Source organism: Ammospiza caudacuta, chromosome 2 (genome assembly GCF_027887145.1).
Source record: "Ammospiza caudacuta isolate bAmmCau1 chromosome 2, bAmmCau1.pri, whole genome shotgun sequence".
Taxonomy (NCBI): domain Eukaryota; kingdom Metazoa; phylum Chordata; class Aves; order Passeriformes; family Passerellidae; genus Ammospiza; species Ammospiza caudacuta.
The window spans coordinates 117082690-117108548 of record NC_080594.1 but is presented as its reverse complement, the minus strand read 5'-3'; the positions used below and the strand labels follow the sequence as shown (position 1 = coordinate 117108548).

Here is a 25859-nt window from a genome sequence, read left to right as displayed (position 1 = left end):
TCCACTGTCAGCACCTTTAGGAGCTTGCTGGGACTGCCATGCTCTGCTAAGAGTGGCATTGCTTTGTAACCTCCATGTAGTGGCATGAGCATGGCTTCACCATCTACTTTTTAATACCATTTCATTCCCCACTAACAGCTACAGCATAAGAGGAAACCATCCCAGTTGTACATCAATCTGTTGCATGCATAAAGATTAGGCTAGGTGAGGCTTTATTCTACAATTTTGTTCTGTAAATAACAAACACCTCCCATTCCTGTAAGCTCCTGGCTTTCTGTAAAGCTGTAGGGAATGTAAAACCGAGGGCAGCCTTACATGTCAACAGTTTGGGCTTCAGCATGATTCAAGACAAGGCTGGATGGAGCTCTGAGCAGCCTGATCTAGTGGAAGGTGTCCCTGCTCAGATCAGGGGCTCTTTAAGGTCCCTTCTAACCCATTCTATGATCACTAAACACATGATATTTGTGTTCTGCTGTTGTTGGTCAATGGGTTTTCAGTTGCTTTATCAACCCCAAAATACAGACAAAGTTGTGGAACACAATTTTTTTATTAATAACAGGCCACATTTGTACTTCGAAAAGAGTGAAATTAAAAGGTGTATTAAAACATACCCACTCTAAGCAATCTATTTTCTTCAGTAGAAAAAAGCGTACAACAGGTAGAAATCCTATATACACAGTATATCAATTCTATCAACCTCTCCAAACAGTGTTTTACAAATTGGTACAATGGTGTTAGAACAGACCATCCAGTTCCAGTCCAGTATGAATTTCAGCTCTTTACTTGCTCATTTAAGACAAACCACTAAGCACCTAATCCAGTTTACTGATCTCAGGATACTTACAAGGGAGTACTGTACATGAAGACAGCAGTGTTAAGCTTTTACTTCTGCTTAATTTTTTTTGGAATCCTGCCTTGTTATTAAGTCTGCCTCATAAACTTTGAGTATGTAGAAATCTGTAATCAATGTCTCCATTAAAAAAACGTAGCAGAAATGTGATTAACTGTACCTTAAACAGCCCTTTCCTCAACTCCTGCATTATTTTCCAGCAGACTGCTGTTGTGCTTATTCTACACTGGTGGCTTTCAGCCCAAAATATCAATGAACCACAAATCTATGCCATCTTTTTTTTTTTTTCTTTTTGCTTTGATGAAAATAAAAAAAAGCATAATGTTAGTTCTTAAATTAGTTTGGCACATAAGAAAAAAAAAAAAAGCAGGGAGAGCACACAAGTTGCATCCTTCTCTCACAATGTCCTTGGGGAGGGGAATGTCCGGATCCAGGCAGGGTGGGCAGGCATGGAATGAGTGACACAGACCACGGCAGACTCCAGTACCTGGTCTCAGTCCCACTCAAACACCTCAGTCCATCACCTGCCACCGCTGGTGAGCGCATCCCTGCATGGCTGGAGAAGGCCCTGAGCTCCAGCAGCCTCCTCACACCAGGTAAAAAAGCACCACTGGGCACCTTTGGCTTAAGTGTCACTTAACAACACCGTGAGCGAGCTATTCCTGCTGTGCTGAGCAGGAGGGAGCAGGGCCTGACCCTTGGGTCTCGGCATGTCAGTGTGGGCCCCGTGCTTGAGGAGAACCTCCACCGCTTTGGCGTGCCCCCCTCGCGCGGCCAGGTGCAGAGCCGTGAACCCCTCGCTGTCAGAAATATCGATATTCTCCGCACTGACAAGTTCTTCCACCACCTCAGAGTGCCCGTTTTCCGCGGCAAGGTGCAGTGCTGTCCTGTTTAAAGGCCCTCTGGCTAGCACGCTGGCCCTCTCATCCATCAGCAGCTTCGTCGTGGCCAAGTGGCCGCTGCGCGACGCCAAGTGCAGGGCCGTGTATCCCTCAGCCGTGGCGGCCTCCATGTCTGCCCCGTGCTTGAGGAGCAGCCTGGAGGTGCTGGTGTGGCCGGTCTCAGCGGCGATGTGCAGAGCCGTCTGCAGGAGCCCGTTGCGCACGTTGACGTCCGACTCCAGGTCGATGAGGAGCCGGGCCACGCGGTAGTGACCCCGCTGGGCGGCCAGGTGCAGCGAGGTCCTCCCATCCACGGTCTGCACGTTGACGTCGGCGCCGCGCTGCTTGGCCAGCAGCTTCACGATGGGCAGGTGGCCCTGCCAGGCGGCGTAGTGAAGGGGCACCCAGTCGTCCTTGCCCTTGATGTTGACATTGACGCCTCTCCTCAGCAGGATGCGCACGATGTTCTCCTGGCCGTACTGGCAGGCTATGTGGATGGGGGCTCTGCCTTCAAAATCCACCTCGTTTAAGGACGCGTTCTTGTCAAGCAGCATTTTGGTGCTGAAGTCATCCCCGTTCTGGGCAGCAAAGTGGAGAGCGGTCCACTGGTCCTCGTCTTTGGCATTGACGTTGATTTTCCTGGCCATAATCAGTTCCACAATGCTTTTAAATCTCTTCTCAATGGCTATGTGAAGAGGGGTGGACCCTTTCTTGTTGGTGAGGTTAGGGTTGGCATTGTACAGCAGGAGCCATTTGACACATTCTTCTTGACCTGCTTCAACAGCCAAGTGCAGAAGGCTGGAGTTCCCATCTAAAACAATATCAACATCTTGAGGCTGGAGGATCTTCATCAGCTTGCTGGTATCTCCGGATAAAATCGCCTCCGTTAGCTTCCTCTTCTGTATGTCTGTGGTACCAATATCTAAATGGATACAAGGAAGAAAATTTTTTTACCATGAAAAACATTTTACCATGATTACCATTTTTACCATGGTGGTGAAACACTGGAACAGGCTGCCCAAAGCCCAGAGAGGTGGTGGATTTCCCATCCCTGAACACATTCAGCTTGAGCTATTTGAAGATGTCCATGCTCATTAAATGTCCATTCCAATCCAAACTGTTCTAAGATTCTATAGAAAAGACAATACCACAATTCTGACACCCATCAAACTATACACCCCCAGCAATGAGCTGCCTGCACAGCAATTCATACCCCTTGCTCCACAGGAGTCCCAGAACATTTTCAGGTCAGATTTGGGCCCCCACTAAGTCCCTTTGTTGTGGCATGAAGACCAAAGGATGTTGTGGTTGATCTCCCTGCACTAACCATTGTTTACCTTACTGGAAAACAGATGTCTGGGGTTTGCAGCCCTGGAATGAAAAGTAAAAGTGAGGGGGTCTTTATCACAATGGCCCCAGGGGCTGCTGAGAAGGTGGCTTGAGTCCTCTCAAAAACTAAAGTCTTGAGGTTTAGGCTTAGTATAACTGAAAAAGCCACAAACTCAGGTGACCTGACTGGGCAAGTGGCTTTAATCCCATGTCAAGCAGGATGCTGGACTAGTAGTGACCTCCCTTCCAACCAACCTCTACATGACTGATTCTGTAATTGCTTTAATGGGAGTTTACTCCTTTACAAAACTAAATGAGATTTATTATTTCTCATTAGATCATGTTTGGGAACCACATAGGTTTGTTTTGTTTTGTTTTTATTTTTTTCCTTTTAAATAACTACCTCCAGTAAACGAATCTGTATTGCTGACAGCAAGAGAAAGCAAGGCTAACAGTAATTTCCAGAATGTTATTCTACTCTCCAGCCCATTGACTCCCATGCCCCAATCCAAACAACTACAAAGGAAAACTTGACCATTACCTGAACTCTCCCGTTCAAAGGAAAGGGAAAGAGATCCTCTGGATGAAAAAGCTGAATCTACAGATGAAACTCCTGAAAGCCTCTTGTCACTGGAGGCAAGTTTGGACTCAGAAGAGCTGCGGCTGAGCTCCTCAGGGCCTTCCATAGTCTGCGAAATCCCCGAATCCAGCTGGGACAACAGCTCTGAGAGACTGTAATCCTTAACTGATGGTAGAGCAGGCTCCTGTTTCTTCTGGGATAGTGCACAAATCCCCTTCAAGAGAAGCACACGAGCATTTTAGAAAGGTCAGCAAACAAAACTGAGCCCTACAGAAGAAGCATAAATTTGTTGGTTTGCAGGTAGCATTTAAACACTGTTAGTATTAAATGAAACCTATGAATAAAAAGTCACTGAATTTTTTCAGAAGCAGGAGGGCAGTTTCCATCACTATTCACAGAGCCACTAAAGCCTTGTGGCTCTTCTGTCTATGATGGTTTTAAGATCAGTCACACCCACACAGTTCCAGCCTTTATTTCCTAACTGTCCTGCTCTCCCTCCACAGAATAAGATGCACTTGTCACCTGGTTCTGCCCTGAGGCTTTCCTGAGCTGGTCCATGCCCCTGCTGTCATTTGTGCATCCCAGTCCTTCACCAAGACCCATTTCCATCAGGTAAGGTGATGCTCAAAAGCAGCAAAAAGAAGGTTGCTTGGAATCTTCCAGGTCATAAAGGAGCCTGTTCCTCCCAAAACCCTGCAAGTTTGAACAAGAAGTGAAAGAGAAAATACCTCAGGCTGCTGCTCTGGGGCATTCTTGGTGTCCAGGTCCTGAGTTATCATCTCCTTTGTGTCATCTTCTGGTTTTTCACAAAGGGCCTCTGTTTCTGAAGTGATTTCTTTAAAGAAAATAAAAGAAGGTTTTAGTGTTTGGTTTTTTCAGAAGGAGAGTTTCTGAGATGCCCTGCTGCCTTTCTCTATCAACTGAACGTAAAATCTCTGAGCTGCTGAGGGAGAAGAACTCCAGTGCTGACCATTCCAGTGGGCACAAATGTGCAGCCAAGCCAAGGGCACACAGGGCTGCCCAAACAATTAATTTTCAGTCACAACAGGCTGGTGTTACACAGGGCCCACACTGCAGGACTGAGAAATAGGAACCACTGTACTGCTGGCAGATTTAGATATGGTTTTTTTAAAGATGGAATCCCTCATCCCTTCAGTCCTCATTCCTTGTTTGAGCAGGAGGAGAGGGAAGAGGCAAATCTCTCCCATTCTTCTAAATGAAGCTACATTCCTCTGCACACTTGAATTCATAACAGGTGCTTTGGACAAGTTCAGACCTTTTACTCGCAGAAAAGTGACTGTACAAACTGTTTCAATACAAGAAAATAATTCAGTTTCTCAATGTACAAATTTCAAGAGCCAGGTCCTTCAATGCTTTGGTACACTGCAAACCACACCAGCTCCAGCTTGGCTTATGTCCTGACACTCACTATCAGAAATCAACATCATTTCTGGCTCAATGGACCAATGGCTCAGTGCAAGGCTTATTCCTGGCGTGTTTACATAACACCATCATGGTCAGACATGTCCTCAGATAATCCCTTCCTCCACAAATGACTAAGTGGCCTGTATCATTGTCTCCACCACACAATGTGCTCTATTTACTCTGTCACAGAGCTTCTCAGCCTTTACCCCAAGGATTAGCAGAGTCCTGAGCAATAATGTGACTCACAGCAGAATAAATGGGCAGCCAAGTTAAGAGGAAATCTTACCTTGAAATGTTGGCCGTTCACCAGGATCATCTTGCCAACATTTTTGCATCAGTTTGATCAAGTTATTACATGACTGAGGTCTGGATTTGGAAACAGCAGGTAGCTCTGGGCGGTGCCCTTTAACTACTTTTACCATAATATGTAAAATGTTGTTTTCCTCTGCAAAGCAAAAGCACACAGATTTAGATGGCCCAGCAAAAGGAATAACTTCTCTTTTTTCCAAGACTATTAAGAGTGCATTAAGCTGAAAATTTGTTTTCACACTTTTTTTTTTCTAGATTTCTTATCAATAGGGGGAAAAATTGTTGGTTGTCTTCTCCAACAAGATATTTTTTAATGCAGTAACAACTGCTTCTCATGTATCATTTATAAAACAATTTTCAGTGAGTGGCTGTTCTTTTTCCACCCATTAAAGATAAAGAACAAAAGGGAAAAAAACCCTCAAAAAGTTCTTTGCTACTTCTCTTTGGATTTCCATATCTGCTGTAAGAAAACAGAACCTCAGGTTTTATTTAGACCAGGTACCTGAACTATTCATAAAGGTGAAGGAAGAACACAAATCAAGAGGTGCAGCAATGCAGCTCCTGCCTGTAAATCAATCACTGGGCTAAAAGGAATCTCTCACTGGGAGAAAAACTAATAGTGACTGGAACTTGCTGGGACATGTTTGCTATACATAGGCCAGTCACAGACACAGGAAAGTCATAAAGAATAAACAGTTGCCTCTTGAGGTGCATTTACTGTGGGGTGGAACAAGGCTTATTCTCACAGACAGCTTTTCTTTTCTTTCCTTTTTTTTTTTTTTTAAGGAAGAAATCTGTACCCACAATCTACAAATAAACTACAGAACCTCTCTACAGAGGAGCTGCCTCTGAACAACAGCAGAGCTGCCTGCCAAGGTGGCTTTGCCACACACTGATCTGGAGCTGTGCAGCAAACCCCAGCAGAAGCAGAAATGTGCAGACAAGGGTCTCTGCAGCAATACAGGTTCTGTTTTCATGACACAGGACAAAGGAGAATTTAAGCTTGTGATCAGAATTTGAGAGCTTAAAAGTCTCTACCACTCAAGACTGTCAGAATCTGGAGATCATGCACAAAAATCTAGGGTTGGTGGGGCAAAAAGTGTGCTTATTAATGGGAAAAAGGAAAAAAATATCCAAGATAACACATAACTTACCTGCAAAAGGCTTCTTCTGTGTAAGAACTCCCCAAACCACGATGGAAAAGCTACCAAAAAAAATTTTAAAAGGTAAAAAAAAAATTCTAGAAATTTTTTTAACCAAAAAGTCTCACCGAAGTGTAATTTATTTTCCTTATCCCTTTTGCACCTAATTCAGCTGATGAACGCACACACAGAGGAATGAAGCTAAGAACCATGATTTCAAAGTCTGGCTTTGGCACAGAGGAACCTGAGGCAGCAAACACAGGGACTTGCTGGAGGCTGCCAAGTCCTTGGTAGCATTTACCAACCACTCCACATCCACCCTGACAAAATCAGAGAAAGCATTACAGTGGGTTTAATTTAATGTTTCTGCCCTGCAAGATGACTTTAAATAAATCAATTTAATTTAGAAGAAGAGATATCTTTTTAATCTAAAGCTGTGAGTTCCTTTTCCTAATAATCTTGCCATGAAAGAAGATCCAAAGACCTAGTGATGAAATCCACTGAAGATAACTCAGAATTTTGTCACAGACTCAAAAAGTAGGTCAGGATGTACCTTTAGAAGGGAAATTAAAGGTGGGCAGAGTGCCTCCCACTGCCAACAAATGACTTCAAGACCCAGGATCACCTGCAGTTTTTAAAAGGCCTCTACCCTACAAAGACTTTGCAAAACCCAAAGAAAATATGACACATTTCAAGACGAGGCTCAAATTGGATTTAGGGGCTTCATGCTTTAAAAAAGGGCTCATTTTACAGGGTTACTAAAATAGCATTTAGGTGTTTTCATAGTTCACTGACCTGTACACATCATGTTTGGTGTCAAAACACCTGTTTTTCTCCTTGATGCGCTCTGGAGGCAGATAGGCAATGGTGCCACACAAGCCATCCATGCTGATGTCATGGGAATGGGACAAGCCATTGCACTTTGCAAGCCCAAAGTCAGAAATCTGAAGGAAAAAAAATGGAGGAGGAAGAAGGTGAGAAAAGTGCATGGTGCCATCAGACCTTCAAGGTGCTCACAAAATATTTTCTGCAAAGAACAACAGATGCAACAGGATCACCCAACAAATACAGTGAAGGGCTGTTCAGAAATATTAAGCCAATAAAACATCTCTGGAAGCATAATGCTATGGTAGGCTTTTCTTTATGGTTAAGCTAAAAGAAGAAGGAAAAAAAAATAAAGGCAAGCAGTTCTTGCAAGCAGCAGCATGCCAGCCCATTACATAGCAAACACAACAAACAGTCAAGACAATTTATTGTAATTTAAACCAGTCGAATTTAGCTACTGCAAACTACTTTAATGTAATTATTGGCCCTGCCACCCCCTTTCCCTACATAACCTCACATTCTATGAGGTGTTTAAATGCCCTGGCTCTGCAATGAACTCTGAAGAATCGCCCTTTCAGGTATCCCTGCTAAGCTGACCGTGCCAATGAGCACTAAGCCCAACAGCAGAGCCACCAAGTGCTACAAAAACCCAAATGGAAACACACACACTCCAAAAAGCCACACTGGGAACTCTTTTTGGCAGCCAGGAGATACAGCAAGTTGGTGCAGTGACGCAGGGAGCACAGCTGAAATGAGCACAACAAGTGACAGCAAGTTTATAAAAAGGACACACCTCCACTTTAATTTGAAGTGTCAGGCAAATATGCATTCATTTGCTCTCAAAGGCATACCAATCATCAAGCAAACAGATAGGGCAGGAATTTCCTTTGTCTTACTTATTCCCCACTGGACAAAAATGTCTATTATGCCAAGTGGTAATTTCAAGAAAAGTCAAGTCTTTTTGGACCACTGAGCCCACTGATTTTTGTCTACAAGTCAGATAAGACTCCCCCTCCCCCTAACTTATACATTCCTTTTATCTAATAAATACTCAGGTTTTTCAATGACTCATTCCCCTTTTGATCTTCACAGCTTCTCCTTTGAGAAAGTTTTCCCTCAAAACAACAAGCATAATTAAAAAAAAGCTTTGCTTTTTTTTTTTTTTTTAATAGGCACACTTTGAGAAGTTTCTCTCTAAAGATACCACAAAACCAGTTGTAACATGTGTCCATTACTGGAAAGGGAGAACACTGCTGCCAGCTTCAGCCTCCTGGAGAACACGCACATCACACAGCCATGCAAGGAATCTCCCTTTGCCATAAAACAAACAAAGCAACCCACACAGCTTCAGCAAGAACTTCTCCCATGGACAAAGAGCTCAGCAGAGCTGAAGGGGCTGGAGAAGTCCTGCACCCTAAAACACTGGTATGTCCAAGCTGTTGTCCCTCTTTGATCTGTAGGGTAATGTGGGAATGACTTGAGAACAAAAAAAAAAACCCCACACACAAGGGAAGAAAATAAAAGAGGGGAAAAAAAGGGGAAAAAGCAAAGTTATCTGGAGGAATAGTTTCTCATCCTTGTGGAGCTACACTCTCAAGAGAGGGATTGCTGGATTTCTCACTAAGCCAAGCATTAGAGCCCAGGAAAGCAGCAAGAAACCTTGTCCACACACCAGGTCACCCTGGGGAGAGCCAAACTGACCACCACAGGAAATCCTGCGTGAGTCTGGGGCACTTGGTGCTCCACAGGAGAACAAAAGCCCAAGCCCAGCACCAAGGCAGGCTGTGGTGTCAGGTTCATAAATGAACTGAACCCTGCAAGTCTGAACGCATCCGAAGCGCTGCTTTCCTTTGATTAACGTGAGGCACAGGCTTGTGTACACCTCAAGAAATCCAGGCATAATTAAAGCCACACACCTCCCTCTTTGTCTAAACAATGGTGTGTTTCCTACTGCCTGAGTTAAGAAATGAAGATGAAATGCAGACAGCAGGGTGACACCCCTGTGTTTGGAGCCACCAGCTACGGTGTGAATCTAAGGCTGGGGGCTAAGGCAGAGCTGAGCACTCCAGACAGGAAAAAAATCACCCTACAAACTAAGAAACAGCTAAGTTATATAGCATACACCCTCCCTGGGCTAGCAAGAACATCACCTTGTGGATCTGTCCCTACCTAGTGTGAAGGACTGGGTGTTATGTCAATAATCACCTGTACAGCAGGGCTTCGATCATACCAAATTCTGCAGGAGAAAGCACTGGAAATTGAGGAATTGTTATCTTGCAGGCTGCAACAAAACAGCAACATTCTGCAGACAGCTTTTTGTGGCTTTTATTAGTTCCTCTAGGGCGAATTTTCCACACTACATGGGGTGTATTTAGCCATGCAGGCTCTTTAAACACCAGTGGGAACTGTGCAGTGGGTGGAAGATGCAGCCATTTAACTCGCCTGGTTTGCCTTTAAATTGCTTGCCAGGCACCTCGTTCTGCAACTCCCTGGCTGGGGGAGGCAGTGAAAGTGGAGCACCCTTCCGCACTCCTTCCTCCACATCCTTGCTGGTCCCTGCAGCCCACCCCAGGCTCTGCCCTTCCCCTAAATTCCAAGGGAATCCCCAATCTTGCTCCTTCACATTGATGCCTTGTGTAGGCTGACCTAGAACAGAGACTGGACAGAGCTAAAGAATAAAGCAGGGATTTATTAAAAGGATTTCCTCAATGGATGCACCTTGGGCAGCACAAGAGCCCAGCCAGGCCTGCACCCAAGATGAACCAAAATGGCCACAAAATGAACCCAAAATGAACCAAAATGGCCACAAAATGAACCCAAAATGAACCGAAATGGTCCCAAAATGCACGACCAGGCACGGGGTCTCTCACTTTGATCAGTTCTGCTTCATTTGCATTTTTAAATTCATTGTCCAATTCCAGCTTTAGGTTATGCAGTCCCATGCTGCTTGTTTTTCTCTTTTGGGTCTACATGGTTTATGCTCTTGGGCCTGAGATTTGGGTCATTTGTCCTTGGTGCCCAGCTGGAGCAGGAATTGTTTTGTCTCCCTGCTCTGTGCACAGAGCTCACCATTCCCTTATACGAAGCCCAGACCCACACACTAAAGCAGCACAGAATCTGAAACATATAAAACCTAAAACCTGAGGCACCAACATCAGTGATTTCAGGTGGGTCCCATGAAAAGCACACGTGGCAGCAGCAGGGGAGACACGGAGGCTCCACACAAAACCCACAGCGGGCGCTGGGAGAAGGGGAAGGAGCCTTGGCCAGAGCCCACGCAGGCTCTGGGCTGTTCATGTTCAGGCAGCTCTGCTCCTCCAAGGGCTGTATGAGAGCCAACACGTGAGCACTGAGCTGGGACAGGAGCTGCACGTGTTCTCCTGCCCACTTCCAGCAACGCTCGCTCTACTGAAGGGCTCCGAGATCTGAAGATTTCTATTTATTTGTTTTTATTTTTAGTTCAGTTTGTTTTTCAACTCAGTGCACGCAAGACTTTCTCTGCTTCTGCCATTCGTGGATCTGTCCATTCTAGTTCGTACAAAAACGCTCACTTGCAAAGTTTTAGATTATTTTTATAATTTTTTTCTACTTTGTAATGTAATTTTTTTTTTTTGAAAACTAGAAGATACACTCACATAACCACAACAGCTACTACAGTCAAGCACTGCAAGGATCTAGCTCCCAGGAATGAGTGCTTGGAAAGTGCTTTTTTTTCCCCTGACAGGCTGCCCTGAACTCTGCTCTCACCTCCTGATGTCCTGAACTGTGCACTTAGCTCCTGATGCTTTATGTAATTTTTCTGCAAGCAAAACTCAAGAACCCACTGCAATGGACTCAGGGACAGAGTTCACCAAAAGGTTTTCTGCATCAAATCCACTGGATTAATTTTTAATCTGTGCTCCAACATGCAGTATTTGTCTCTGTACGAAGTCTCTGCACTTGGATATTGAGAATCGCCCCATATTTGTCTGTGGGTTATTAGGGTGTCTGGTGGCAGGGATGTTTCCTTTGTTTGTTTTTTCTGGGGGTAGGGGGAAAGGCAGTTACATTTTTTGTTCTTTAAAACTGACTGAAATTTTTAAGCAATTTGCACAGGTCACAGATTTGGATTACTAAAAATTATGACTAAAAATGAATTCCAAATACCAACACAATGTGCACTTCAAACTTATGTCTTTATGAATAGGGTTTTTTTAATGAATGCACTTCAGTTAGCTTCTAAAATAAACTTTTTTGAAACAGATTGTATTTCCATCCTTTTCCAACCTTCCCTGAAACTTTTAACTCCTCCAAACCAGTTTCAGGTGGGACATTTGTAATGCTCTTTTCAGAAGCACCACAAACAACCCAAAGCCAAACACCCATTTTAATCCATCCTGAATCTTCATTACTGTAATAGGGATGGTTTTGTTCCCTCCCCTACCACCACAATCAGATCGATCAGAGAATTAATTGATCAAGGTGCAAACCAGCTTTGTTGGTTGGGATTAAAGAGCCATGCAACAACAGCCCTGCATGGAAACATTGATCAGGCAGGGTAGGAAACAAGCAGAAGGGACACACAAAACAAAGGCTCTCCTCATCTGTAATAACAGGAGAGCAATTGCAGCTGATAAAGTGGCTGTGCCACCTACATCAGGCAGTCTAATAAAGAGACAACTGCTCTTTACCAGCCTGGCCTCTGGGTATTGCTTGGACCTACAGTTAACAACCTACATGAAGAAGCTTTCTGATCATGAAATCTGCCATCTGACTAGGCTGCTTCTAACTCCATTCTCAGAAATTTTGCAGCTGAAGCAAATAAAAGTGAAGACCACAGAGGCAAGACCATCAGCACAGTACAACACAGCAGCAAATTTCACATTGCTTTAAACTGGAGAACTGGGGAGGGGACAAAAGCAACTACAGAGAGCTTAAAGCAGTGCACAGCTGACAGCAGCTTGTTCTCCTTCAAGTTCCTTAAAACCAAAATGTAGGAGATGAAAAACAGCTCGTCAGGCTTGTCTCTGTGTGTACATGAACCCACACATGTATGTATCTGTGTGTATCTGTACATATATATATATATACGACAAGATGAGGAGTTGCAAAAACCCAGGCTGGATAGTGAGAGAAACAAGAGCTTAAAAATAATGTTTTCCCCCAAAAGTATTAAGCTGCAGGTTGGCTTAATTTTTAACACCTGAATAAAAAGTAACACTCTTGACCACGAGATTTTGGAAGACAGGAGAGCTGTGAAGCAGCAACAGAGATCACGAGGGCATGGCAGCCGGCAACAAGCTGGGCATGAGATTTCTGCACGTGGTGGGGTGTTTATTCTCCTACCCAGGGCCCTGCAGAGAGATCACATTGCAGCAGGGAAGGAGCAAACTCCCAGCCCACGAGGGCAGCGCTGGAATGTGGCATTGCTTCCCCCGTGCCAGCGATTGCCACACCACAGCAGCTCAAGGGACACATCCAGAGAGTGTGTGGAGGGCAGCAGAGCTGAGGAATAAGCTCAAAAGATGTGGGTGAGCAAAGAAATAGATGTCAGACAGCGTGTAAATATTGGAAGATGGGATATGAGGAAGACTGGAGAAAGGGGCGAGGGAGGATCTTGGTGGTGCGAATAAGAGAAAAAGGCTGGCATGGAGGAAAACAAAGCCTGCCTGGGTATGGAATAATCCTGCCAAGGAAAGCACAGTGTTTAAGGCAAACAAGATGGAGCAGGACATGGCAGGGAAGGGAGCTCCCAGCACCAATTCACAAGGGAGGATGGATTCATCCACCTTCCAAAAACCAGCAAACCTTTCTCTCCACACGTTACACACAAACACTTAAAATCATCAGGGAATCCCCCAATGTGCCTTTGGTAAAGTCAATATCTGTCTATCTGTATCCCTGCCCATCCTCCTAATTATCCTCCCAATTCAGCCCAGGCTTATGTAATGGCCAGGCTTTATGATATGGAGGCACCCACTTGATGATAAGTTCTGCTCAGCAGCACTGCCTGAGTCACCAGCCTCACTCAGGGCTTTGCAGTGATCACAGCACTCGTAAAAGGAGCAGGGTGTGTTTGCATTTAACTGCAGGATGGCACAGCAGCATTTCCAGGGCTCTCCTCTGGAAGACTGACTGCTTCCTGGCTCAAGGGCAAACAGTTTGTAAAGTCCTCCCTACCTACAAACTCTTCTTTTGCAGTCTGCAACGTCTCTTCGCTCACCTTAGGACTCTATTAGGGACAGGTCACATACTAAATTAATGCTGACACTTAAAAACACTTCAATCAGCAGCTCCCATTAGCCTTCCAGCAAGAAAATGCACATTAAATCAAGCTGCAGGGTCTGAAGTTTAATTGTAAATTTCAGGTCACACAAAAAGAAGGTTCGGGGCCACATTTTTAAAGGGAAGGCGCCTCACAGAATATGTGCATCTCTCATTCTGCATATGGATTCCTGTGCCTGCTCTGCTTCTTGGAGGGCTTTCCAAGATGCCTGTGGATGTAGAAGACTGCTGGCTGGAAAAGGTTTGGATTACACCATTCCTTTCTGGACTCCATGGAAAGGATCTGAAGACCTCGATGTGTTTTGTGTAGAAGCACATCAGGGATGTCAGCAATGACCTCACCAGAGACTTTTCTATTTTTGGACATTTTGCACTTTGCCCCCTCGTGTTACATCACCACCCAGATATGGGCTGTGCATCAGGCACTTCAACCTCCTGAAACAGTGAGAAAAACACAGCCTTGCTATCTGGGCTCATGGATGAGTCAAGAATCAGGAATTTAAGAAGTTATGCAAGCAAGCATGAACTTTTAAGTAAATAAATACTTAGCAAAGGTCTCTCAGCGCTATTGTGTGAGAACAGGCTTTCAACAGTTGAAATCCTGATGTTATGGTCATAATAGCATGACCACCTGCAGATGCCTCCTACCTCAGAAAGAAAATCCTTCTAAGAAATAAATGACTAAGAGGCCTAGTAAAAAAGCTGAGACCGTCACAAGTGTGGCTTCATTAGTGGAACACACCTCTTAAGGCTCCAACCCTACCATGACACCAGGAAATCTGTCTTTATTTAATGAAAACTTCATTTTTAGAATGATACAGGGAAGACCAAAGGCACTTGATCAGTGAGGGGGCCAGGAGAACAGGGAGCAGATGGATTATGGCACTGCTAAAAAAAAAAAATTGAACACAAAAAGAAAAGAGGGGAAAAAATGTATTTCAGTCTCTGTGCTCTCTAAAAAGAAAGTTGAGGAAGGAAGCACAACCTCCTTGGTCCAGCTGACCACAGAACCTCCAGCAGAGAAGGCTAACAAGTTTGCCTGTTTACTCTGGAAATGGATAACGAAAATAATTTCATGCTGTTACAGCCACAAAAGAAATTCCTTCCAGTGACCTCTGGCATGCATGAACAGTCAGGACAGAGATCCTTCCTCACTGTACATGCCCTGAGCAAATGAAAATGAGCTGCCTCTGGGAAGGCTTCTCCAGGCTATAGCTGTAAATGAGATCTGTGCATTTTGTGCTGCAGACAAAGACCCAGAACAAGGCAATTGTGGCAACTGTGGAAGTGGCAAAGATTATTTAGAGGTTCACACCATTTTTCTCCCTCTGTTCTCAAAGAAATTTGTAGCAGGACCCATTAGGTCTCCGAACCAGAGTTCCTGAGTTCTTGAATGCAGTTAAGAGATGCATTTCCTGACCTGCATCCTTCTAAAATTTCAGGGGTTTTCTCACAACTTCCCTAACCACACCTCTATTTATGGACTAAAATAAAATGCATTAAATGGTGCATAAACCAGGTGCATTTCTTTAAGAGCTCTATCTGGATGGATTTTAACATGGGAATCAGAGGTGTTGGCTCAGTGAGCATTTCTCTAATTCCAAAGGAACGCTGCTGCTTTCTCTGAGTCTTTTTGCACCTGGGGGACCATCCAAAGCTTGGACACCCTGGCACAGAGCATCCAGTGCATACCTTGACGTGGTAGTGGGCATCCAGCAGGATGTTTGCAGGCTTGAGGTCCAGGTGGAGCAGGGGAGGGGACATGCAGTGCAGGAAGTTCATGCCCACCGCGGTCTCGTGGATGATGCGGAAGCGCAGCTCCCAGGGCAGGGGCTCGGAGGCCAGCAGCTTCTCCAGGGACCCTGTCTCCATGTATTCCATCACCAGGCCCACTGGCTCTCTGCAGATGCCATAGACAGGGAGGATGTAGCGAAACTTTGCCATTTCCATCTTCCTGGCTTCTTCCAGTAACTCCATGCGCTCCCTGGGTGGAAGAGAGAGGGAGGTGAAGGATGGAGCAGCTGCTTCTCCTCAAGCCAAACAGCACCAAATATTTCCTATAAAACCCAACACACATTTCACATCATCCCCTGGCTGACCCACGCTGCATCTCACCAGCCTGAACATCTTTCCCAGGTGTATTTCCATATTTACCAATTTGGGGTTTTATGCTTTCAGTGGTTGGCTGTGGAAGGAAGAGGTTTTACAGCAACTCCTGTGAGCCAGAGAGAAGTTTGATAAGAGGATCCATGTTTACCCCCGAAAGAATTTTCTACCAAGGTCATTGACATAGAAACCAGGAAAGAAAGAAGGATAAATAAGAGAAACTTGCAACTGCCTATTCCAATGAGCACTTGGTTTGTCTCTTATGAGCAATGAGTAAAGTGTAAACTTATGAGTTTTGTAAGAATGTACAAAAAGCATGCATGCTATAATAAAAATTAATTATCAGTGGAGCATTTTCTAAAAAAACACAATTTTCTGTTTCATAAAATAACATTTTTTAAAAAAAGCTCAATTTCTGCTTGGACCAGATCCAGTTCATTGAGTGAATTAAGAGAATAAAAATTTAAAACAGTTTGAAGCCTTCTGGAAATGGAGTGTGTTGCTTTGTATTGTCTCTGTCTCAGCTAGGACCGTAGGCAGCTCCCAGCTGCAGGAGCACAGGTGAGCCCTACACATCTACAGTGTGAATATCCTGAGTGCAAAGCCCATCTCCCTGCTCTGATGGTCGTGCTGTGCTGCTCAGAAGGAGGATGATACACTTAGAGCCCAGCTTTACACTGCTGGAGCTCCTTGGGCTGACGTAATTAACTTGTGGTGAGTCACAAGGCTGTGTTAATCAGAAGAGAAGCCAGACAGCATCTCTTCACCAGCCCTGCTGGTGCATCCTGAGTGCTCACAAACCCAAACCTTGGGAGAGGAATCCTTGGACCCACCACTGAGGGGAGCAAACTGCTGGCTGTAACCAGGGGGACACAACACAACAAAAGCCTCCCCAAAATACAGCTCTGACAAGCCCAAAACTGCACTCACTGAGCTCCAGCAGGTGCCTAAATCTCCCAGCTCACCATTTTCAGTGATGTAACAGGCCTGGGCCTGGCAGCTGTAATGAGCACCCCGGGTTGTTTACAGGTCACTCCAGCCTGACCCTGCACAGGGGTAAGTGTTACTCAGTCCCAGCTGCAGCCACCCAGGGCAGGACCCTTAATTGCTGTGCTTTTCTTCTGCACCTCACTCACAGCCTTCTGCAGCAGCCCACAGATTGGAAAGAGGAGACAAGGGGCTGGCTGTGCCCACAAAAAGGGGCCACACTTGATGTTTTAAAGACTCCTCAATCTGTAAAAACTGCATTATCAGTGATTGTGAACCCTGCCCAGAGCAGCTTTGGGCACTGACACATCACTGCTGCTGCCACAGATTCACAGAAGAGGGCACAGGGAGGTCAGACAGGTAAAATTTCCTGAGCAGACCCTCCCTTATTACAGCTCCTGCAATGCCCCCAAAGATGTGCACACTGTCTGATGGACAACAGTACCTGAAGTAAAAGGACGAAGTTTGTGCTGTGTGCCACCAACAAGTGATGCCAGTTACCACTGTGGGAGCCTCATGGTAGAACCTCAGCTCAATCAAACCTCTTTTGGTTTTGGTTTTAAAATTTCAAATCCAAGGCCAGCTAGTAGCATTGTGCACTTCTAAAAAGAGAAAACACTAAATCCAGCCTGCACACAGCCAAGTTTTCTCTTCTTATGCGTCCCCCAATGCCTGGATGACCTAGAAGAAGCTGAAGCACAGCCTGTGAGGGACTCTCAGATTTTGGGAGCTGTCATTTAGCTCTCAGACTGGGCAGCAGGGCACTCCCCAAGGCTGGCAATGTTGTCTGCTCTTCACCTGCTGCAGGTAACATTTCCCACCAGGACCCAGCCAGGAGCAGCAAACCCATTTCAGAGGCAAGATCAGGCTTAAAAATGGCTTAAAGAGGGACGTACACACAGAGGGAGAAACAGAAATCTTTTCCATTAACCATGTTGCACAGAGAGAGAAACAAAAAAGATAAGAGAAATCTTTTCCATTAACCATGTTGGCTCCTGCTGCTCCCTACAGCAACTCTCTTGTGAAATAATTGCCTTTGCAGACAAGTCCCCAGTTTGCTCTTTGGCACGCTGGAAGGGAGCGCCCATGAATAACACAACCAACTCCTTGCCCCCAAGCCACACGCAGAGCCAGCATAATTCACCTGAGCTGGAGTCAGGGATGTAAAATACCTGTCTGAGCCCTCCCAGGCAAAGCAAGAGCCCAGCAACAGCCAAGGTCTGACAAGAGCCACCAGACTCAGGTTCTCAGGCTAGCAACAGCCTCAGAGAGCATCGCCGAAAGCACAGATTGGCTGCTGGAAATGGGGCGTTTTCTAAAAAACCTGAATTTTCTGTTCCATTAAAATAATGGCTTTTTTTAAAAAAAGCTCCATTTCTGCTTGGACTGGAGTGAATTAAGAGAATAACAGGTGAGTGCCCTCTATGTAATTTAGCTGTTTAAAGCCCCCATGCAACAATTACCACCCTTAGCACTTTCCCATACCCAGAGCATTCAAAACTGAACCAGCCAGAGGCCTGGCACAGCGTTCAAGCACCAAAGCACCCCTGTCATCTTCTGAAAGCAGAAAGGGAAAGAAGAAAAAAAACCAGAATTTTCTGTTTCATTAAAATAATTTTTTTTTAAAAAGCTCCATTTCTGCTTGGGCCAGATCCAGTTCATTGAGTGAATTAACAGAATAACAGGCAAGTGCCCTGTGTGTAATTTGCCTTTTTAAAGCCCCCATGCAACAATTACCACCCAAAATAATGTTTTTTAAAAAACTCCATTTCTGCTTGGACCACATCCAGTTTATTGAGTGAATTAAGAGAATAACAGGCGAGTGCCCTCTGTGTAATTTGCCTGTTTAAATAAACCCCACTATGCAACCACCCTTAGCACTCTCCCATACCCAGAGCACTCAAAACCCCATCAGCCAGAGGCCTGGCACAGCTGTCAAAAGGACCCCTGTCACCTTCTGAAAGCAGAAAGGGAAAGAAGAAAAAAACCCAGAATTTTTTCTTTCATAAAAATAATGGTTTTTAAAAAAAGCTCCATTTCTGCTTGGACCATATCCAGTTCAATTGAGTGAATCAAGAGAATAACAGGCGAGTGCCTTCTATGTAATTTACCTGTTTAAAGCCCCCTTGCAACAATTACCACCCAAAATAATGTTTTTCAAAAAACTCCATTTCTGCTTGGGCCAGATCCAGTTCATTGAGTGAATTAACAGAATAACAGGCGAGTGCCCTCCATGTAATTTACCTGTTTAAAGCCCCCATGCAACAATTACCACCACCCTTAGCATTTCCCATACCCAGAGCACTCAAAACCGAACCAGCCAGAGGCCTGGCACCGCTTCCAAGCATCTTTCCAAAGGACCCTGTCACCTTCTGAAAGCAGAAAAGACAAAAGCAGCGAAGGGAGCCAGAGCAGTCATTAGGAGCGCGCTCCGTGAACGCCACTAACACCAACAGCTGGTTAAGGCAAGATCTCCTGCAGCAGGCACAGATCAAAGGTCTCTCCCCTCCCTCCCCTTTGCCCTGAGGATGCCACCGGCGCTGGGCACAGAATGAGGCGGTCCTGGAGCCCCAACACCGAGCGCGGCCCCCGGAGCGCATCCCGCGCATCAAAGGATGCAGCAGGGATGGGGATGGGACTGCTCCGGTACTCTGAGCTCAGGAGCCATCCCGAGTTATCCAAAGGGAAGGAAAAGCAAAGCTCCTGCTGGGGTTTCTCAGCCCAGAGCTGTAGGTTTAAGCCTAGATTTTATTTTGTAGCCACGCGGGTAAAGAGTTGGGATTATTTTTTCTAGGAGGCTCGGCTCCGCTCCCCTCTCGCTGCAGTGGGGTATCCTAATTTTATTGTAATAAAGGAAAAAGAAAAAAGGGAAAAGAAGGGGGAAAGAGGAGGAAAGAAGAGGGAAAAGGGGGGAAAAGAAGGGGGGAACAGAAAGAACAGGGGGAAAAGAAGGGGCGGGGAAAAATTGGACAATGAAAAATGGACAAAAAGGGGGGAAAGGAAAAAGAATAAGAAAAAAGAAAAAGAGAAAAAAGAAAGAGAGAAAAAGGGGAAAAGGGGAAAAGGAAAAAGGAAAAAGGAAAGGGGAAAAAGGAAAAGGGAAAAAGGAAAAGGGAAAAAGGAAAAGGGAAAAAGGAAAAGGGAAAAGGGAAAAAGAGAAAAGAAAGAGAGAAAAAAGAAAATGAAGAAAAAAAGAACAAAAGAAAAAAGAAAAAAAAGAAAAAAAAGAAAAAAGAAAAAAAAAGAAAAAAGAAAAAAAAAGAAAAAAGAAAAAAAAAGAAAAAAGAAAAAAAAAAGAAAAAAAAAAAAAAGAAAAAATAAGAAAAAAAAGAAAAAAAGAAAAAAAGAAAAAAAAAAAAAAAAGAAAAAAGAAAAAAAGAAAATGTTACACCCAGGACAGCTGAGGTCATGTAAATGATGGGCTGCAACACACTTTCTCCTGTAAATAGTAGCAGGAGACAGGGGCCCACACATCAAGAGCTCCAGCACTGGCTCCAGTGCCAAAAGAGCATCTCTGTCACAAAAGTCAGCACAGATCAGTCACTTCCAAAGCAATTAGAAATATTACATGAATGGGAGCCCTCCAAAGAGCTGTCTGCTCCCACTCCACATCAGACAGACAGGGCTGCATTCCTTGGATGCTCCTGCAGACACAAGGCCCTCCTCTTGCCCACTGCCCCAGTCCCACAAACCCTGCCACAGGAACAGCAGGAATTACAGCTGGGCCTGCATTTGCATGGATCCAATCTTCGTGCCCTAGAGATAACACTGCTGTAAAACTACAACCTTAGACTCACCAGGCAGTCCTTATAGTTTTATATTCCCCCACCACCACCACTGCATTTCCCTAATGCAGTCTGAGACAGAGCAGTTGAAAGTTGCTCCAGAGAAGCTCAAAAATTGCTCCAGAGAAGCTCAAAAAAATTGTAATTGGGGCCATTTGTGTGAGGCACCTCCAGACACAGAGCAGCCAGGGGAGATCCAGCCCTGCTCTGCAGTCAGGAATTTCAGCTCCCTCTTCACAAAGTCCTGGTGGTGCAGGTGGGGGTCCATCAAATTACACCACCCCTGAATATCCTCAGAATTCCTCTCCCCTGCATCACGGCAGAGGTTTTGAGAGCACACAGTGGCCTCTGCTCTGCAGGGCTCATATTTAACAATTTCCACACTGCTGACTTGCAGAGAAAAATGTGAATATGAGAAGAAAAAAAGCACTGTGTGGTCAGGGCAGAGTATTGGGGGGGGGGGGGGGGGGAGGGTGGGAAAAAGGAAGAAAATCTCTTTTTTCAGGTTTAACAGATGGCAGCCCTGCTAACAGATCTGTGCAGTTCTGGTACCAGAGGATTACAGGACAGCCAGGCTCTCCCCAGCTCTTTAAGGAGCACAAGGTGACTCTTAAGTTTTCCCTACACAGAAGAGACATTCATTCACCCAAATAAATGCAGCCTCCACTACCAGCAAGGCAATTCTAAAACCTCCTCAACTTCAAAGTCCTGCTCCATTCCCAAATCCAGGATGTGCAGAAGGAGAAATATGTAGGGCTTTGCTTGTTTTTTGGGTTTTTTTTTCCTAATCAAGAATTTTTTTCCACCTCCACAGCCTGTAGTCACCCCATGGCCAACACCTCCAGTAAAGATCCCTCTCCAGGAAATGTTACACCTTACACTCAGCACGTTTATGTCCAGCAGAAGAAATCAACAAAGGATTTTGTTGATTTTGCCGCTGTTTTTCTCCAGACCACACGGATAAAGAGAAGAGACTTCCACTGCAAGTCCTGCGGGAGAGGCTCCTCCACACTTCTGGGTCACAAAATTCTTTTTTTCAGATTTACCTTGAACCTCCCCATACTGAGAGCATCCTGAGTCCCAGGAGAGAAAGGAGATCTCAGGAAAGTGGGATCTTAAAATAAGGTGTTAGCAATGGAATTTGGCTGGGTTGTCTGAGAGGGCTTGGGCTTAAAGGTAAAAAACACTGCTGGCTCTACATTCAGTTTTTCTTCTCCTTGAGGCCACTTGGCTCTGTGATGTGATAATTGCCGAGGGAATTACTCCAAATCTCTCCCTGTCTGCAGAAACACGGCAAGAGAGACTCCACAGGGTATTACCACCACCAAGCCATTACAAACGGGGTTTTAATGTGGTACCAAATAAATACATCAGAAAAAGCCTCTGTGCTTTTCACTTAATGTTTCTGATACCACTGGCAATTCTTCTAACTCTTCACAGGGTTCCAAGAAACAGCTAGTCAAGTTAATCTCCTGGATTAACAATCTAATTACACAGGCTTGTTGCAGCCTGCCAGCTGAAGAGGCTGTGCTTGGTTCTGTCTGTGCCACTCACCCCACCATTTGAATAGCACAAGTTTATTAGAAAAGTTTTGGGTAAAAAGTCTCAGCACAACCATCTCCTGAAAGGAGTTTGACAGAACAGCCCAAGAATCAAAGGAGAAATTTTAAAAATATTTTTAAAATCAGTTTACATTTACTTAGCAGGGGCAGCTCTTTCAAAGGCCAGGGACACTCCGATTTCTTACCAATGCTCTCCTCAAGCATCTGAAGCACAGATTCTGCAGTAAAATAAATTAGTGCTTCAAGGAGGGGTTTATTAAAATCAATCAGAAGCTGCAGGAGCCCTATGGCCTCAAAGTTCCCAAATTCTGAGGGCATTTTTTGCTTAGTGAGCTGCATGTTTGTATGGTCTTCCAGCATTTGCACACCTCACAGCCACGGAGGGACAGGTGGCTCTCTACTGCACGTGGTACATATTAATATAGAGGTCTGATAGCAAATCTCAAAACAAATTATTAAATATTAAACTAATAAATAAATAATAAAATTAATTACTAGTCATATTAAAATAGGTGACAGCATCCTTTTTCTCAGAGTGGAAATTAACTTTCAGAGTAAATTTCTGGATGTACACTACAAATGAAAAGTTCTAGCTTATTTTTCAGACATGTTTTAATCCTAACTTCAAAATTAATCAGCCACGGTACTATTTTGATCAATAAGCATCAAGCCTGAAATCTCCTTTGAGGTTTTAATAGTAGGGGGCTTGCAGATTAGCACAATAAAATACACTGTGCAACTTCAAGGTCTTTTCCATTTTATTCACAGACAGCACAGTTACCCTGTGCTTATCGTAAACTCTCCCTCTCCAAAGGACATTTAATGAAATTTAATGTCCTATGGCTACTGCAAAGTCAGCAATTCAGATACTGGAAAAGATGCTCAATACCCCAGAAATCCTGCAGAAGATGGGTTTACAAATGTTTTCAGTCTTTGCCTAGCTGATCTCCCTCCTTCTGCAGGAAAGGCACCAACAGGAAACCTTTTGTGACTGAGCCAACCCACATCCCAAAAACTGAACTGCAGAATCAGCTTGTGAGCTGGTGGAGATCCCAGAGATCAAGTGGAGCTGGGAAAGCTCCAGGAACACAACTTGGGGGTATTCACCTCCCTGTGCACAGAGGCTGAAGCCACCTCTGTCCCTACAACACAGAGATGTTCCTAAAGCTGCACCTGACAGCCTTCCCCTCCTGGAAAGGAGATCTGCCCTCGATAGCTCCCGTCCCTGGAGGTGCTCAAGGGCACCTTGGATGGGGTTTGGAGCAACCTGGGACAGTGGAAAGTGTCCCTGGTCATGGCAGGGGATGAGCTTGAAGGTCTTTCCCAACCCAAACCCATCTGTGACTCTGCAATCACACCGTGAGAGCAGCACAGCCCATCGTCCTCACCGAGTGACAGAGGGCAGCGGAGTCCCGCCGTGGGGCACCTTCACCCGCACTGCAGCACACCTGCACGGCCTCACCTGGAGCAGACAGACACACGGACAAGCGCTGCCCCTGCCCTGGGGCCGGACACATTGCCCAGCCCGGCTCCTTTCAGCGCCCCAAAGACACCGAACCCGCGGCTCCACGCCCGCACCCCAACACCCCAACCACATCGGCCACAACTCCTGCACCTGGCAGCCAGGCCTGGCTCTATCCAAGCCCCTGCATCCCAGACACATTCCCAATCCTCCTGCCCTGCCCTGCCCTTCCCATCCCATCCCATCCCGGCGCGGTCGGCGCCTGCTGGGGCCGCAGCGGGTCGGTGCAAGCCGGCACACGCAGAGCCGGGCAGGGCAGGAATGCTTTCCGCACAGCTCCGAGGGACAGGCGGGACACTGGGGCGGTTCAGGGTTCCCAGGGAACCGGCAGGACATTCGGGGCACTCCATAGTGCCCAGGGAACCCGCAGGACATTTGGGGTACTTAATTGTTCCTAGGGAACACGCAGGACATTTGGGGTGTTTCGTGCATACCAGGGAACACGCATTTGGGGTGTTTAATGGTTCCCAGGGAACACACAGGACATTTGGGATATTTCACGGTTCCCAGGGAACCGGCAGGATATTTGGGATATTTTATTGTTCCTAGGGAACACGCAGAATATTTGGGGTATTTCTTGCATCCCAGAGAACCAGCAGGACGTTTGGGATATTTCATGCATCCCACGGAACACGCAGAACATTTGGGATATTTCATTGTTCCTAGGGAACACGCAGAACATTTGGGGTATTTCACGCATCTCGGGGAACACGCAGGACATCTGGGGTATTTCATGCATCCCAGAGAACACGCAGGAAATTTGGGATATTTCATCCATCCTAGGGACCAGGCAGCACATTTGGGATATTTCATGCATCCTAGGGAACACGCAGGACATTTGGGGTATTCCATGCTTCCCAGGGAACACGCAGGACATTTGGGATATTTCATGCATCCCAGCGAACAGGCAGGACATCTGGGCCCCTAAATTCAGGATATTTGGGGTATTCCATGGTTCCTGCCGCTGGTTGTGACACGGGCAGGGCTGCACACCGGGAGCGCTCGCTCGCCCCGCAGCTCCCCGGCCGCGCATCCGCGGGGTGACCGAGGGCTCGGAGCGCCTCTTTGGGAATAATCCCTCGTCCCCACAATATCCCCATTCCCTTTTCCCCCCTTACTTCTCATCCACATGCAGGCTGGGCGAACACTTGATGGCGAGCCACGTCTTCCAGTGGAGATGCCGCACCTTGTACACCTGCCCGAACCCCCCGGAGCCGATCTTCTCCCAGCTGCTGAACTCGCTCTCCTCGAAGGTTCTGAGCAGCCCCATGGCCCAGGGGGAGCCACCGTGGCCCGCTGTGTCCCTCGCCATGGCCGCGCTGTGTGCCCGGAGCCGCCCGGCCCGCGGAGCGCAGCGCCGCCGCTGCCGCCCAGGTGAGTGACTCAGGTGTGCCCCGGCTGCCGTCACTTCCTGGGCAGGGCCCGTGGGTGGGCCCTGCACGGCTCCTTCTGCCGTCCCGGGACGGAGCAGAGGGGCAGTTCTGGGCTTGGAGCAGCCCCGGGGCGATGCTCGCGTCCGGAGCGATGGGGCGGGAGGGGAGCGCACGCTGCTGAGCTGGGACAAATAAACTGGGACAAATAAAGTGTTAAATAAAGGAGAGGGAAGCGCCAGCCACCTCATTCCTGCCTTTTCTCCTTCGTTCCTGCCTTTTCTCCTTCATTCCTGCCTTTTCTCCTCCATCCCTGCCTCTTCTCCTTCGTTCCTGCCTTTTCTCCTTCATTCCTGTCTTTTCTCCTTCATTCCTGTCTTTTCTCCTTCATTCCTGTTTTTTATCCTCTATTCCTGCCTTTTCTCCTTCATTCCTGCCTTTTATCCTTCATTCCTGTCTTTTCTCCTCTATTCCTGTCTTTTCTCTTCTATTCCTGTCTTTTCTCCTCTATTCCTGCCTTTTCTCCTCTATTTCTGCCTTTTCTTCTTCATTCCTGTCTTTTCTCCTTCATTCCTGTCTTTTCTCCTTCATTCCTGCCTTTTCTCCTTCATTCCTGCCTTTTCTCCTTCGTTCCTGCCTTTTCTCCTTCATTCCTGCCTTTTCTCCTCCATTCCTGCCTCTTCTCCTTCATTCCTGCCTTTTCTCCTTCGTTCCTGTCTTTTCTCCTTCATTCCTGCCTTTTCTCCTTCATTCCTGCCTTTTCTCCTTCATTCCTGCCTTTTCTCCTTCATTCCTGCCTTTTCTCCTTCATTCCTGCCTTTTCTCCTTCATTCCTGCCTTTTATCCTTCATTCCTGCCTTTTCTCTTTCGTTCCTGTCTTTTCTCCTTCATTCCTGTTTTTTCTCCTCTATTCCTGCCTTTT

At 46.0% G+C, this 25859-nt stretch overlaps 1 protein-coding gene across 1 annotated transcript; it reads right to left on the bottom strand.

Annotated features, from left to right (window-relative positions):
• Positions 1-564: 564 nt before the first annotated feature.
• On the bottom strand, positions 565-24885 carry RIPK4 (receptor interacting serine/threonine kinase 4). The gene is made up of 8 exons (XM_058799909.1): positions 24686-24885; positions 15298-15589; positions 7312-7460; positions 6529-6578; positions 5352-5510; positions 4369-4475; positions 3602-3854; positions 565-2653 (listed from the first exon to the last, which is right to left on the bottom strand). Exons 1-8 carry the CDS (start codon positions 24877-24879, stop codon positions 1476-1478), a joined length of 2382 nt encoding a protein of 793 aa, XP_058655892.1. The 5' UTR covers positions 24880-24885; the 3' UTR covers positions 565-1475.
• Positions 24886-25859: the final 974 nt, after the last annotated feature.